Here is a 17,490-nt window from a genome sequence, read left to right as displayed (position 1 = left end):
TTATGTTTTTGATTGTTTTGAGGAATGGAGTAATAGTGAATTGTATCATTATAGAGTTGTCTTTTTTCAGGTTGCAGAGCTCTTTGTTCTTGTAGGTCGTGAGATTAATTGTCTTTCTGTCATTCTTCCATAACCCATTTCTGATGTTAATCAGACTTCTACTGTAAAAGAAGAGCCAGGGGTCGTGGTTGGACTCTACCCTCTTGCTTCTCAAGGGGACATGATCATTTATAGCATTTAAAATGTAGTCTTGAATGTATGTGTGGCATCATCTAGTAGTGGGGTTTTGGGAAAATCTAAAGAAATTTAGGGTGTCAGTGAACACATTGCTGTTAAATTGTGGATGGTTGTGGATTTCCCTATTTGGGTGCTTGTTTGGAGTGATGAAAGACAAATCTGTGGATATATGTTAGACATTGATCACTGAGATATTCTGGGATAATACCTAATGAACTGTACTTACTAGGATCAGAGAACAAGATCCAGTCTAAAGGCGAACTACTATTTTTGACCTTGTTGTAGTGAGTGTGGGATGTGATAAGTTGCATTAAGCCATGTCAATTAATATCACTAGTGGGATATTTTAATGCAAGGTTTTGCCAATCAGTATTGACATCTCCAAGAATAATAATTTTATTATGGATAGCATTGGATATCCAGTGTAGGATATCTTCCAGAACTAGGATAGTATTGCCTGGAAGACTATAGGTAACAATTACGCAGAGACTATTTTTGGTAATTTAGTTTGGGAAGATACTAGTAGCTCTGCAGTGTCAAATGTTGGTGAGATTTTAGCAAAGGGAGGGAGTGCCAGAGAGCTAGACTAGAGGACAGCCAGGCCAACTGCTTTTTTATGTTGTCAGTCATATATAATAGTGATATAATAGCCTGTGTAAGGATTTCTGAGTCTTTTGTATGGTGGTTTCAGCCATTTTCTCAGTGACTGTGATGACATCTGGTGAGTTTTGCGTGATGTAGGAATGGAGTTCAATAACTTTATTTAACATACTATGCATGTTTACGGCAATAATATTTAATAGTCTATGAAAACATGAAGTAGGCGTTGGAGATAATGGAACAGAAGGAATGGGGGAGGAGAAAAGCGCAGGCTTAAAGTGAACATCACCAATTTGTATGATGGTTTTACATTACAGGTGGATCTGGGAAAGTTTTAGTAAGACGTTGTTTAATCTATATTTAATTTTATTTTGATAAAAGAACTGAGATGAGCACTTTGTCTGAAGAAAAACTGAGGAGAAGCAATAAATAAATTTGGAGCAATTTCCAGTTTGCACTAGGGAAGAATGGAGAGCGTGATATGCAGAATAGTTTAGAGTGGGGGATAGTGTTTTAGGGGTGATAGGTACTTGGCAATTTGTGAGGTGACATAATAGGAAGATGAGTAAGGTGGTCATACACAGGGAGAACATTTTGGCTGAATACAGAATTGTGTGCTTGTTTAAAGTGGGTTGATGGTGGAGACAGTATGCTGGATAATAAGTATGCCTGGAATATTTATTTATTTATTTGTTTGTTTATTGACATTTGTTTAATGGGATAGTCCACTGGGCCATTTAGAACCCATTTTCAGTTGAGGTCCAGGGAGAAAAGCTGCAAGGACATAAAACATATAACAGAAACTAAGTCATTAACAGTATGAATATTCTCTCAAAAATAAACAAAAATATACATAAACATGAAAATATTAGCATATAAGTAATAGCAGAGAGTCCAAAAGCATAGACAGTACAGTTAAATGCAAACAAGGAATTACAGGAATTTTTATAAGTGAGGTCAAATGATATGTAGTCAAACTGAAATATAAAATGAATACATGAAGAAGAACTAAATGTTAGGTTTTAGAAGGGGGAGACTTGGTACAAGAACAGATCCAGTTAGCAGAGAGGTATTCTTGCAAAAGAGGTTTTGAAGGAAGAGTAACATTGCAAGGTTCTAATTGCTGTGGATAGGGCATTCCAAGCTCTGGCTACCACAAAAGAGTAAAGAATGTGTCTTGCAGGTACTTCAGTTATGTGAACCTATTGTAGGTGTTGCGTCTCTGATCTGAGAGACCTTTTGGGCAAGTAGCATGTTAATAATGAATTTAGAGCAGGACAGTCTGAAATGTAAGGGTTAGGTGAAGGAAGAGTATACATATATATATATATATATATATATATATATATATATATATATATATATATATATCTGTTATGGCTAGGCAGTATAGGGAAAAATGAAGAGGGAAGGATCTGTAGGACAGATGGAATAGAATGTGCCAGAGAAAGATTTCTTATCACAGTCTAGAGTGCAGTTCCAGAGAGTATCTATTAGGTGTGTATGTATGTAAAGAGAGAAAAGTATAGTAAGGGATAAAGTATTGAGAAGTATGTGTAAGAAGGTTAATTAGCAATAAAGTTGGAAGAGGGGAAAGGAAATCATTCATGTTTGTATCTGGTATTTTTGTGGATCATGTTTTTGTGTAGCTTTAGGCACAATTTGACTTAACAGCAAAACACATTTCAACGGATTACCACAATATGATCCAAAACTGAATGCCAAACTTATATTTAACAGCTGTATATGCTCTTGTGAACTATGGTTCCCAAATATTTTGTGCACCAGCCATAAGTTCCAAGGCATCCTGTGCCACTGAAGTTCATATAATTTTATTCACATCAGAGTTACCTGTATTGACCTGGCCTAAGCCTATATGGATTTTTTCCCAGTCCTCCTTCCAACGTTTTAGTCCTTGTCCCAGAACAAAATGCAACTGCTGCCTACAGCAGTGTAGTGCTGTCCTCGTAACAATATACTGACCAATTCCTCATCTGAAAATGTTGAATGCCATTGTTCCAAGGAAGTAGCCCAGACAGACAAACACAGTGGTCAGAGTCCACACAACTAACCATGGACGTGCAAGAATGGCCTACAGACAATAAAGTTCTTGGTAAATCACTTCGTTTATTAAATCACTTTGGAACTAAAATGCCAGTTTTGTAAAAATAGTTAATCAGTTTCGTCCCTACCCAGGACTTCATCAGAACAGATTTAACAATCAGTTCACTAGAAGTTATACACCTTAAATTAGCCACATGATCAATAATGTTAGATGTGAAGGAGACATATCACAAAATATAAATATGTTAAAAACAAGAAATCTAAAACTGTTAAAATTATTATATTACAGTGTATATAAATAAAGCAGCCTCTACTCATACATAAACAAGTTGATATAAAACTGAAAATACAAAGTCAGGAGTTTAAATTGCATAACATAAATAATAAATAAAATTGGAAATTATTTATAATAGTCCTCTATGTAACACATAGATAAGTTGGAATACCAACTTTAGATGGAATATTGCACAAACTTCTGTAATACAGATAAGAAAATGGACTTTTTTATATTTTAGCAGACCTGAGTTATATATAACACACTAATAAATGAAATATGTTCATTTAGTCTTGGGGGGATTCTAATGCATTTCATTTTAACTGCCAAAATAATTTACAAAACTCTACTTGCAATTTCCATGGCCCATCTGTAGGATTAATCACAATCTAGTCACAAAACAGGAAGTTTGTTATGCCCTGCACATGTGACCGTATACCTATATAGTGCATTGTTGTCACATTTCTTTTTTTCTTTTATATCATTATTGTGTTTAGTTATCCTTCTGTGCAAACTATGTTCTGCTTTTCTTATATAAAAAGCTTGGCATGGGCCACAGAAAGATAAATATATAACTCCCTTTTTTTCGCAGTTAACCCATGATCGAAATGGAATTAGTGCTCTAAGCCCATTAATCTTAATGTGGTACCAACAAATTCAAAAGTGTATTGTGGGCATGGACCATACTTTTGTCGTTCCTTTTGTGCTCCTTGTATCAAGACCACTACTGATTGCATGATGCTCCTATTTCCCTAATATTCTTGCTCCTTTTATAAATACATTTTGGGCAGTTTTCAAGTACTCCTGTAACCTCATAGTAACAGTCAAACTAACTCCAGCTGCTTTCTGTACAATGCCTAACCTTATAATCAGCAGGACTGTATTTTAAAAGTATGGCTCTCTTAAATGTGTTATTGTTGTTGTTGTTCACATTGTTTTGTTACGTAAGTTTCCATTACCTGTGCTCAGTAATTGCATGCATTTATTTTGTTCTATATTGTAACATTCAAGAGGTAGTCTGTGTGGTCCCTTTCCCTGAACATAAATATCAATTGATGTAAATTCTTTTAAAAATCATTTCACCAGAAATTAATTTACATAATTGCACCATCTGCCTCTTAATAATGCCTTTTTTTCCGGAAATGTGGGTGGTTACTCTGGTAGTGCAAAAAGTTGTTTGACAATAAATGGTGGGTATAAACATTTCATTTAACAAAGCCTTTATTCTGTGGTTCTCACTGACTTAGCTCATCTCTGGCAGCTGTACCATAGTGCGTGGTCTGTAAGTATCAAATAATATCTACTTCTTTGGTTGCAACAAGCACTGCACATTATACATGAGGTAAGTTTTACTTTTCATTGATAGGGAATATACTCTGCCGGGGGTAAAAATTGGTATCCAACACCATCAACTTTAGCAGCTACAGTGCAACATGGATTAGCCTGATCAATGAGATTGCTAAAAAGACAATTGAAATGAACACCGTTTTAGTCATCTCTGGCAAAATGTATCTAAAGCATTTGTTTTACATTGAAAAGCTACCCAATGGAAATGAAGCATAATATAAATCGAAGTTGTCCGTGCCCTTCCTTTACTTATGTAACATCCCTGTCCTGTACGTTCAGGACTGTCAGATTGTTTTCTGTATCCAGCAACCTCCTAGTAACACCAACTGGACGTGCAAAATATACTGAGAGTGGACTACCACATGTATGGGCCCAGCTGAGCTAAACCAGAACAGAGTGATGGAACAGTAATGGAATATGCATTATACAATGGTATTAATTTAAAAAGGTAAGATATTTCTTTGCAAAATAATGTTAGTGTATAACAGTAGCACACCATAACAGGTCATAGGTAATTCATATTTTACCAAAGTAGTGGATCAGGGAGCTGTCGTGTAAGTCATTCAGGTCATGCCCTAATGACCTCACAATGCACCAGGTGTGAGCAAGGTAATACGTAACCCTTTCCTTTCCATAGTGTACACTTAAAAAGGAAACAGCTCTGCAAAAAAGGCAGTATGATCAGTGTGATTGCTAAAGGATAACTGAAATGCCTGCCATATTTGTAATCATTAAGTGTCAAAATGTATCTAAAGCATGATCTACGCCTCTTCAACCTTTACAATACTGCAGACTCTAAGCATATGTTAGTCTAAGCACTGACAAGTTAGTGTTACACCTGTGCAGAATGTTGCAGTATCTTAAAATAAGACCAGAGCAGCTCTTCTGAAATCACTGAGATGAGACCTGTCCCGAAGACCTCATGAGGTGACCAGAGTTTGATACCGACCATCCCACTGATCTTCACTTTTCTCTTGTTGGATTCCTGATGCTGTTTAGTCTTTTGCTTAAAAATCCATTAGAATGCCACAGCAGAAGCATCAGGGTTTGGTGGTCCTCACTGAAGGTACATGACGAGTACTGTGAAGTCGCTCATACTTTGTTATCTGCCTTCCTACACTTGTCTACAGGTTCCAGCTCATGCCATTGTTGCTGCCACTAGACCCCTGATCCCTGGATCTGTCAACACCGTCAGTCTGTTTTTATAGTAGTCCAACCTGACTCATCCAGAAACCCTCAGAAGACTGAAGCAACATTTAAAAACCTGTACTGAGAGATAAATAAAAAAGGGAATACTTGGATGCAAAAAAAGAAATAATAAAATAGTAAATGCAGTGAAGCTGTTTTAACTGAAAAGGGCATCATAAGGAATATGCTTCATGACTTGTATACTAACGTGAGCTTATATTACTGCAGCTGCTATGAATAAAGCAGATTTCATTGGATATGAGATTTTCTTACAGCTCTAAGGTACATGTTAAACTACATAGCTTGACAGCATATTAAATTACTGAATGTGAAAGCAGATTAAAACCTGATATCACAGACTCCATTTATCTAGCATTTTATATAATAGCCAGTATAGAAGCTATGGAGAAAACCTTTTAATACAAAAGCTTCAATACATCATGGTACCACATCGTTATTATAAACAGTATGCTAGTAATAATACCATTATATTGTGGCAGGCCGTGATTAACTGCAAGGTGTATGGTAAAGCACATTTCACCTGTCTCTGCTGATAAGAGAACGTATGATTAACTGAATGCTTTCAGCCACCTTAAAGGTAAAATTAAATCTTAAACCCTCTACCCTGATATAGTATCATTGTAGTCAAATTACTAGTTTTGGAAACTGCATTACAGGATGGTATTTCCTTCTTGATACAAGTGAGTCCTATGGTAAGATAAGTATTACTACACAGAGTTTTGTACTGGACAATACCGTAGTGAATATGGTTCAAATCTTAAACCCTCTACCCTGATATAGTATCATTGTAGTCAAATTACGAGTTTTGGAAACTGCATTACAGGATGGTATTGGCCTGAAAGAGTGCAACTGAGGTGTTCATGTGCAGCTCTGACCTGAGGGGTAGGAGGTGGCTTGCCCATGATGTATGGCTTACCCCAGGCTGTGACAGTGGACGCAGCTGTCTGCAGGAAGATAGAAGTAACAATATGGCAGAATGGACCATGGGCGCAGTTGTCTGCAGGGAGATAGAAGGAGCAATATGGCACAATGCTGCAAGAGGAAACTTAACTGAAAAGCATCCAATGTCCATAGCACTTCATGATAGCCAAAGTAGTGTTGGGGAGGCAATTATGAATAATTAAAAAATAATCTCCATCACTGCTGTCCATGCATGGAAGAGATCCCCTGTTCTATTCCACTTCTGTGCCAGCAAAAGCCATATTACATCACTGCAGACACTGGGCAGGCAGTAGCCAGAGCAGAGGGCTCACTTCATATTAAGATGCGGATAATTAGAAATCTAGAACTGAAGGGTGAATTAATTAGTTGGTTAAAAAAAATCTTGTAACATAGACACATCAAGATGCTATACACCCAAAATTATTGTTTATTTTCCATTTTCACATCTTATTTAAAGTCTGTTTAAAGGAGATAACAGTGGTGACCTGGATCCAGTCTAAGGGACAAATTCATTATTTTTCGGTAATTATTTTCCTTTGTGCTAACAGAATGTACATAAGAGCAATACCATGACAACAGCAGCTACATTTGCACTACTGCTACTTGTTTACACTGGTTGCCATAGTCCTGTGTTTATGACATCATAATCATCAGGTCTATGTTCACACTTGGAAGAAAAACTTCATTGAATGGCTGTTCCATGAACAGTAATCCGTGAACGTTGCTTTCACTGAAGAGTGACATCATAGTAAAAAAATTATTGAAATGTAATAGTTAACCAAGAACAAGGAAGTGCCACACTACATAAGGTAAACTAAGCAAAACCTTTTTAAAATTTGAACTTTTCTCCACTATACTGCAATCTCAGAGTTGGTATATATAGTTGGGGGGGTCTGGGGGTTCAGCCCCCCACCTTCATGGGTTACTTCCTTGTTGTTGGCCAGCTATTACTTTTCAATGATTTTTGTTTACGATGATTTCACTCTTCGAGGAATATGACGTTCTGGGATTACTGTTCATGGAATACCCATTCGATGAGGTTTTTCTTCGATGTGTGGACATAGACCCATAATTATTAGTGCCTCTATAAAGATTGTGATGTCAGCATTAGAACATTAATAGCCAGTATAAAGAAGCAATTATAATATATAGGATAAAGAGTTTCTTTCTTTGCACAAATATTACTAGCATGTTGGATATATGGAAAAGTGCAAACAAAATCCATACTATTTTTCCACTATACTGCATTAGAGTTTGCTGACTCATGTTTATCTGATTTGCATGAGTGTACTCATATATTGAAAAAACTTTTGACTTAATACAAATTCTGCAATACATTATGATGCTACTTCAAGTTATTATAAACAGTATGCCAGTATTTATGAAATTTTATTCTGGCAGGCAGTAATTACCTTCAAGTGTGCAGTAAAGTATATTTCACCCATCTGTGCTGGTAAGGAAATATATGATTAACTGAATGCTTTCAGCCTCCTTAAATATAAGACTAAATCTTAACACAATGCTGATATTGTACATACAAGTATACACGCATACATATGCACAGGATCATCTTCTCTCTCTCCCTCTCCCGTATATTATCCATGATGTGCATGTAATTACCTAATAGTATATAACGGTATGATGTGCCCACTCATATAAGATTCCAAGTGTACAGAATCCCCCACCTCATACTGTTATTCCACTCTAGCTATTTGGATTCAGTTGGGACCTGAAGCAGCTTATTGGTGGTTAAAAGCCAGTAGTATGCTGGGATATTTAATTTTCTCAGTTCAAAGTCATTCTTGCCATGATGTGCCAAAATATGATATCCCATAACTGAGAGATGCTACTCGTATTCCTCCTCCTGACTTTCCCTTGTCACATTTTTCATGTGCAGAAATCCTAGCTGCTATACACTGATATGGAAACCATAAAAGATTCACTGTGGCCTTCTCAAAGCTTTTGTTTTCCTTTCATGTTATAATGCATCTTTTATTTTAGCTAACAGTAGAATATCACAGCAAGATGTAGGAATACAAACACCCATTACTCATAACTGGAAATCACACACTAAAACTACATACGGAATAAGATGTTATTTCACTAAAAACTACTTGAAGTGTAGCTCTCCTTACCTACTCTTCCGAGAACAGCGTGCACAACGAACACACTCGTCCCATTACTGGTTGCCGGAAATCTTCCTGGTGCATACTTCTCCCTTACAATGGTGACGTTGAACTCTTTGTCCAAGCAAACTCCAGAAACATGGAATGAGCCTTTGTCATCTGTCCTTGCAAGAGTCACTCCAGGCCTGTTTTCCATAGACACTCTGGCAGCAGCGATTGGGCCTCCTTCATGGGTCAGGACTAAACCCATCAGTACATGATCATCACATATGCAACCAGTGCAGTCATCATTCACCCGACCTTTAGCACAAATGAGCTGACATGCTGAAATCAGAAACAGCTATTAGGTAGCTGTTGAACACCATGTGGGCATCTTGACTTAAGGGACTAAGCAAGAGCAAAGCAGATTATTGCAGTTTTTATCACTTGTAATTTGCATACATCTTTATAACACTTCATACACACTGATACCAGCATGAAGAACTGCAAAATGCTATCATTATGCATGCAATACATTCCTTTTTTAGTAAAACAATTACATATTAACCTACATTTTTGTGAAGAGATGTCAAAAATATAAGGCAAATGTGACTGCATTTAGGAATCAATATAAAAATTCATTGGTATGTATAAATGACATAGCCTGTGGGGCTCAGGACCAAAGCATTAACAAAAACACATAGAAATAATGAGCTCAGTGCATTAGAGAAGTATTGGAAATTTAAAGGAACAGTATGATTTAGTCAGAGTTGTTTCTGAATGGAATCAGTACTTATAGTGTGGAGTTTAATGAATGTATACAAACCTTTAATGGAAATTCAGATGCTTTAATGGGAGACAAACGCATGGACTGTTCTGATAAAGAATGTACCAAATGTATACTACTTACTACTGGTTTGTATACAGACATGGCAAAGCATGCCTTAAGCATACATTTGGGGTCACATCATGCACCCCATAAGTTTCTGGTACAACTTTCCTCCTGCACTGAGCATCAGCAGGAATTCTTGCTTAAAGATCAGTCTGTCTACTTTGTTTAAAGATTCCATGCCAAGAAGTAAGATCAACTGTTACCTAGTTCACAGTAAAATGCATCACAGAAATATTCCTCTTACAAATAGAAATATATCTGGAATTTGTTCTGATGAGTAGTCAGTTCCCTTTTAGTTCTTGGCCTTGTTTTGTAAGACAGTCAGCACTTGATTAGGTCAGCTGAAGTCATTTTGTGAGACTACTGACTGAAAAATGCAGGTGCATTACCCACAAATTTAGAATTTTCTAAATTAAGTGCCCATAAAAAACAGTTATCTCCTGAGCACGACTGACAAGGCCAAATGGATTAAAACTGCATGTCCTTTTTTACAACCAAGAAAAAACATTTTGGTTGGTCTTGGTACAACTTGGCCAATACCATACAAATGAAGCTGAATTTCAAAGACAGTCACCTTTTCAGACATAATTAATTAACAAACTGTATGCTGTCGACTCAGTAGTTAATATACTGAACAACAGAGTTTTTTCAAGGTTGATAAAAGGGGTACAGCACTCCTGATAGCACAAATTAAACAATTACATATTTATTGGAGACTAAGTTTAAGTTCCTGATTTGTAAATAACAGTTGCATTATGTGGTTATGAAATAAGAGCACAATATAGAACAATCTGGAAAACAGTCATACCTCCCAACCTCTTAGCAAAAGAAATCAAGACAAAATGCAAAATAACCTCTTAGCAAAAGAAATCAGGCAAAACGCAAAATAATTGAGGGACAGAGGTTCAAAAATAGGAATAGATTTCAAATATTGTTTTTATAAAGTTAGAAGATTAGTAGAATAACTGGTTTTGTGATAACATGCATTTTCTGATGAATATGAAATCGGAAACTCAAACGTATGCCATTATTTAGTTGATTTCAATCCCCAATGATTTGCCAGAAAACCACAAATTTTATAAGAAACAAAAATATGAGGCAATGATCTGAACATTCTGTGAAAATCTGGACAGTTTGGGCGAACTTATTATAACACAGAGCTAAATTGCAGATTAACTGAACTAAACCATGAAGTGGAGCAGAAAGTTTCTTCTAACTCCTTGCAGCAAATTCAGTTTTGAATTTATTTAGGCATTTTTCTGCAAAACACTATGTAAAAATGAATCAAAAACAAATATATAACAATTAAAATAGATATAATGAAAGCATTACAAAACAGTCGTATAATATATCATCCTGCCCCTTTTATATAGTATCAGAAATGTAAGTTTCAAACAATCTATGAAAGCTGTCTAACATTGGACAATGCTGAAGCCACTGAGGTAGTAAATTCTGCAGGTGCGGTGACTCATAAGCAAGGGAATGAACATCAGGTTACTCAAGATAAACTTATGAATTTACCATCCTCCCCTCAGTGACTGAGCATAGACCCCCCTAGTTGGAGTATGCAGTACCCCTAACTCTTTCAGGTAAGGTGAGACATGTATAGAATACTACACCAAACCAAAACCTTCAAGGGAATCCTAAATTGTACTAGTAGCCAGTGCAGATTGTGCAGAATGGGAGTAATATATTACTAATGCGTACTGCCAGTCAGTAATCTGGCAGCAGACTTCTGCTCTAACTGTTAGTAGACCAGTTCAGTGTTGAGGAGTCCCAGCAGACTGCATTGCAATAATCTAGCGGCAATGAAACTAAATCATGAACTACTACTCAGAGAATAACTTGGGTCAAAAAGTGCTTTATTCTAGATATGTTTCTTAAATAAAAGCATGAATATTTTATGATGGCTGACACTTGGTCCCCACAGTATCCACACTTGATCTAGGATAACAGCTAAATTATGCACCTTTTTAACAAACTCAAGCTTTCTGCCTTCATAGAAGACATCAATTTGGACAAAATGTACAATGGAATTTCTCAAGGTTGCATGAATTGTCACAGCCTCTATTTTTGGAGGTGTTCAGTTTTGACGAATTACAATAGAAGCAAGAGTAAATGGCTTCAAGAGGGTTATCTTAGGAATAAACACTCACCATTTCTTCCTAAGGAAAGGAGAGATATATTTGACAGACTGATGAATAACTATGGTATGCTAGTCCCCTTTCCCCTAATAAGGTCTCCCAGTGAAAGCATATATATTATGAATGATATTGGATGGCACAGTGGTGCAGAGGTTAATGTTGTTGCCTCACAGCAAGAGGTTCTCTGGTTCAATTCTCGACTGGGGTGCCTTCTGTGCAGAGTCTGCATGTCCTCCCTGCATTTGTGTGGGTTTCGTCTGGGTGCTCCAGTTTCCTCCCAAGTTACAAAGACATGCTTCTGAAGCATTTCTCCCGGGGCTCCACTGAAAATTGGCTTTTTCCAAGTCGGACTTTGCTGGTAAACAAATGTTAACTAAATAAAGGGCCTGACATTGAACCAGAACTCCACAATGCAGCAAGTATAGTAAAGACCCTTTAGAAACAGGCAGAAAGGTATGATTTAAATCAATCTAAGACCATAGAAGAAAGGCCAAAGAAAGATTGTAACTGTTCAATCAATAGGCCATGATCACTGGCATCAAATTCTACCAAGAGATGAAAAAGGAACAAAACTGAACAAAACAAATTCTGGTCTCTGTCCATAACATCATTTACTACCCACATGAGGGTACTTTCTGTACTGTAGCAAGTGCAAAACCCAGACTGAAATGGGTCTGTGCGTCCATTGTGCAGTAGGTATTTCTGAAGTTGCTTAAAAACCTTCTCTATGACCTCACCTAAACAAAATGGAAGAATAGAGATTGGGTAGAAGTTATAAAGTTTTTTTAGGTCTAATGTTAATTTCTTAAGAGTATGGATAACAATGGCTTCTTTGAAAGCCTTTGGAAAATATCAAGTTTCAAAGGCATACTAAATATGTGAAAAATCTCTAGTCTTAAGCCATTAAGACTAGCTATGACTAATCTTAATGGTCAAAGCTCTGAACAACAGGTTGTTGGTCCTCAGAAGTGGTAATATTAAAATCCAGTCTGTCTTGCTCTTTTTAAAATTAGGGGCTCTCCCTTTAGGTAGCGTAACATTGAGTTACCCCATTTTTCATATCTAAATGCTTAGTATACACTGCATCTCTTAGGATATTAACCCATTTTTCTATCTTACCTTTAAAATCTGCAACTTTTAATTCAAGACCACTGGTTATTGGAGAGCCCACATTCTGCTTCTCAGTAGACATCTTGGGAATAGTACATCTGTTTTGCTCCTAGTGAGAGAAGGAGCACAGGGACATTATTTCCTGGAGATGGCTGGGAGGGTGGCTTAATGGGGGTCTATATTACCTAAGTGAAAAACCCTATTCCTGAATACCTAAACATTGACACCTATACCGCTAACTGTGAAAATCCCAAACGCACTAAACTGCATAAAAAAAAATATCAAACTGTCATAGTCGGCCAACCACACCTCCCGCTACATACTACCTACCCAAAGAAAATAAATAAACCACACACATACACTAACCAAACCCTACTTCTAACCTAAGGTAAAGCACCAAACCATTACCTCTAACTCTACACTAAACCTTAAATACACAACTAACTATGCACTATCCTTAACCCCTCCCTAACCCTAAGGTCCGTAACTACCGCACACGTCCCCTACACACATACACCCAAACAAAATAAATAATCCACATAAACACATTTAACAAAACCCTGTCTCCAACACTACACTAAACCACACATACACAACTATCTATCCACTATCCTTAACCCCTCCCTAACTCTAAGGTCCATAACTACAGCACACTTCCCCTACAGACATACACCCAAACAAAATAAACAATACACATACATACACTTAAAATAACCCTACTTCTAACACTACACTAAACCTTACATACATTACCTATCTATACACTTAACTTAACCCAAATCCACAAAAGTCCTATCTATCACACACTTACCTAACGGAGCTATACCACAGACGGGCCAACCAAAACAATTTGACATCTTGGAATTCGCAGTTTTGTACATTTGGGATTTCCGTACTTCACACAATACGTGTCGACGTCTTCGCATTCACTCATACAGATTTTCACATTCATAATATAGACCCCCTTAATGGCTAAGGTGTTTGCCTTACAAACCCAAGGTGCAGGGTTTGAGTCTCACAAGGGATAAATGGCTAGGCTTAAAATGGCTCGCAAGGGCAGTTAGCTTAGTACTAAACTATGAACCTATGACAATACAATGAATGGATATTCAGAGGGCATTGATTCCTGACTGTCCCTGATTTGGCAGTGAGTGTCTGTTTTGAACCTTCCTGTTTGGTCTGGTTGTTATTCAAGGCACCTACCAGGAAAAGGTTGAAATGAACCTACAGACCCATGCATCATCTGGGACAAGACTATTGATCACCAAATAGCCTGTGGCCTGCTTCTCATCTTAGGATTGATGCTACTGTTTTGTTTCTAGCGAGAGAAGCAGCAAAGGAGCATTGTATCCCAGCAGAGTGAAGCCGTAGTGAGACCAGCACTAGCAGTAGCCAGGCAGTAGCCAATCAGATGAATCCCCTCTTTTCAACATACTTGACAAAACTAATTCTTTCTTTTCAGTAAGTACTGCTTGATTACCGCCTGTCTAACCTAACTTCAGAACATCTCCTTAAATAGTTCATCCATATATCATCGGGGTCTACTTATTAGTTCTCCTCAAGTGTTTGGCAGTGCCCTCTATAGAAGAAGACACCTTGAGATGACATTTTTCTATAAAGGTACCTTTGAAATATCACCAGTACCTGGTACTTACAGTGCACCTAGTTTGCAGTGATAAGCACTCCCCCCCAGAGGTGCAAACGACATACTCCTGACATTACTTTATATTCTCACTGCAACTGTTTAATCAATAAAAAGGGCGTCTTGCCATAGATATGAACTTTCCCATGATCTCTGATGCTGGGTTATTGGATATGGGCATCCTGGGGCAATGTACAAATTGCCTCATATTTTCTGACAACCAGCAAAACTGATAAGGTATGTGAGAGATGTATTTGCACAATGTCACTGGAGGCAAGGCTCTCACATAAAAATCCTCCTAATATCAATCAGGTTGTCAGTAGTACACACTTAAATGTAACCTTCCCAAACCCCAAAGACCTCCTAGATGAAGTACACATAACATATACTCTCAATAGCCTCAAATGCACTCTTTCAAAACAACACTCACATCAACACACACAACAACATCTCATGGAGCCTCTACTTCTAAACCCATAAGGCAAGCCACCAGACAATCCAATATTCTGGTCATTGGAGACTCCATTTTGAGACACACTGATGTTCCTCTCACCAGGCTGAGTAAGGAGATAGTCACAGTCAGTTGCTTACCAGGTGACAAGATCTGCCACATTACACACACACTCAAGCTATAGGACCACAGATACTTGTATGACTCAGTAATAGTGCATGTGGGTGTAAATGACCTTAGATGTACCTCCTTAGACTGTGTAAACAGATACATGGTAGAACTCTCAAAATATGTGTCACAGGCTGGTATGAGCCAAACATTGAGCAGTATTTTACCTTCTCCAAGGATGTTGTCACAATACGAACAGAAGATGGTTGACTTTAATAACTGGTTAGTTTATGGTGTCATTCTAAGGGGATGTAATACTTGCATAGAAGGAAGTGGTCAATAGACCACAATGGTTTCCCAGGGATCATTTGTACCTCTCCCTTTAGACTTTCAAATATTAGCTAAAACATTGTCCTTCTCCATAATGCCTTTTCTAGGTAATGCCAAACTGAAAGTATTTCTGACATAGCAAATCAAAACCAAGATTATTTAAAGATGTTACCGTTCAGTGTTAGGAGTCTAAAAAAGAAAGTCTACTCCCTACATGTTCTCTTCACCCTCAAGAATGTTGACATCTGTGCAGTCACTCTGACATTGTTTAAAGCCAAAGAGAGCACACCGTCAATTCAAGGCAATAATGCCTTCCACACTTGTAGACGAGCTACTACACAGACAGGGGCTAAAGTTGGAGGTTTTCTCGATTTACATCAAAAATAAATATACCTCAAGGCTGGTCAAACAGGATAATGCACTTTAGCTTCTCCATGTCCAAATCACCCTAGTCAAAATCTCATACCACTTCCTTGCAAGTTATAGGCCCCTCTCTATGACCCAATAACCCATACCATGTATTTAAAGTTATTGGAAACACTCACCCTCCAACTCAACACCATATTCATCGGTGACTTTAATTACCCTACTATTAACTGGGAATCGTATACAAATGTGCAGATATAAAGAGTACTGGATTTTGTAAGCATAAAATCCCTGGACCAGATTGTCAATATTCCAACCAAGGGCGCAAACAGACTGAAACTGATCCTCACTAATATGGGAGAATGCTGCACACTCACCTAGCATAATGTCATCGCTGTTAAGGTCAAACCACAAAACAGTCTCCTTGGAAGAAAAAATAAAACCTGGAACCCTAGTTAACATTGGAATGTTAAAAAAATAAAATCTGGAACCCTAGCTAACATTGGAATGTTCAGGAATTACTCTAAGGCTAACTTCCTAATATTAATTGATAACCTGGCAAAATTTTAATTCCATAAAACCTGAGAACACTGATGCCTATGCAGAACTCTTTACAGAAACCCTATATAAGCATGTTAATAGCTGCATAGAAGCAGCTGTACCCACCAGTAAGAAGTACAGAACTAACTCAAAAAACAAGCTACCACAGTGGAATCACAACTTCAGTCAGTTGTATTATAGAAGGAAGAAAATCCTGGCAAAAATTAGGAGGTGTAGCACTCAACATGATGAAAGTACTGCTTCAAATTAAATAAAGTACCCAGAGGGCAAATAGTCTACCAAAGGCAAATCTGAGATAAATTTGGCCTACCAGTCCAAGAAAAACCACAAGGCATTCTTTAGCTATGTCTATAACCTCAAAGGCAGTACACAATTATGTACAGGACTCATTGTTAATGGAGCCACCTATACTGGGCCAGACGATATAGTAAACCAAATCGCAGACAAATTCATCTCTAACTTTACTCCTTTCTCCTCCTCAACCTCCCCTCAGGAAATACCATCAAATATAACTCCCCCTTTTATCAGTATGGAACAGGTCCTCAGTGCTCTCTCTGAGGCCAAGAAAGCTGCAACGATGGGCCCAGACAACATCCCAGGGTTCTTTCTAAATAGCATGAAACATAACCTGTCAGGTTGTCTGGAATTGCTATATAACTGTAATCTCCAAATAGGTGTTGTGCCTCACAAATAGAGAACAGCAAAAGTCATCATTCTGCACAAAGGTGGGCCATCTACAGACCCACAAGTCTCACTCATCTCATATACAAAGCCATGAAAAGAACTATATTCAAAATGATCAATAATGACAGAGGAAATCTCCAGACACTGGATACAACCCAATTTGGTTTCTTAAAGGACAGGTCATCTTGCCTAATCACTCTGGTGGACATCTTTGAGAAGGTCTCAAAAGCAATGGATGAGGGCAAAATGCTTCATACTGCCTACCTTGACCTAGACTAGACAAGACATTGGACACAATCCCCTACTCAAGCATTGTTGACAAACTCAAGTGGTTATGTATAAACCATTAATTCACCCAGTGGATAGCCAGCTATCTCACACACAGGACCCAGAAAGTTAGAATTGGATAGTCCACCTCTACAAA

At 37.6% G+C, this 17,490-nt stretch overlaps 1 protein-coding gene across 2 annotated transcripts in view; it reads right to left on the bottom strand.

Moving 5' to 3' along the window:
• LOC122817610 (cartilage intermediate layer protein 2-like) overlaps positions 1–17,490 on the bottom strand; it is a 193,488-nt gene that overhangs the window by 63,823 nt on the left and 112,175 nt on the right. For both annotated transcript variants that reach the window (XM_044090654.1, XM_044090655.1), the window contains one exon: positions 8,809–9,123. In XM_044090654.1, coding sequence (XP_043946589.1) covers positions 8,809–9,123 — 315 coding nt within the window. The remainder of the gene's footprint in view (positions 1–8,808; positions 9,124–17,490) is intronic.

This window comes from Protopterus annectens, chromosome 13.part0 (genome assembly GCF_019279795.1).
Source record: "Protopterus annectens isolate FY-2018-M chromosome 13.part0, PAN1.0, whole genome shotgun sequence".
Classification (NCBI taxonomy): Eukaryota; Metazoa; Chordata; order Ceratodontiformes; family Protopteridae; genus Protopterus; species Protopterus annectens.
Note: the sequence above shows the minus strand (reverse complement) of the source record. Positions and strands in the feature narration are given on the sequence as shown.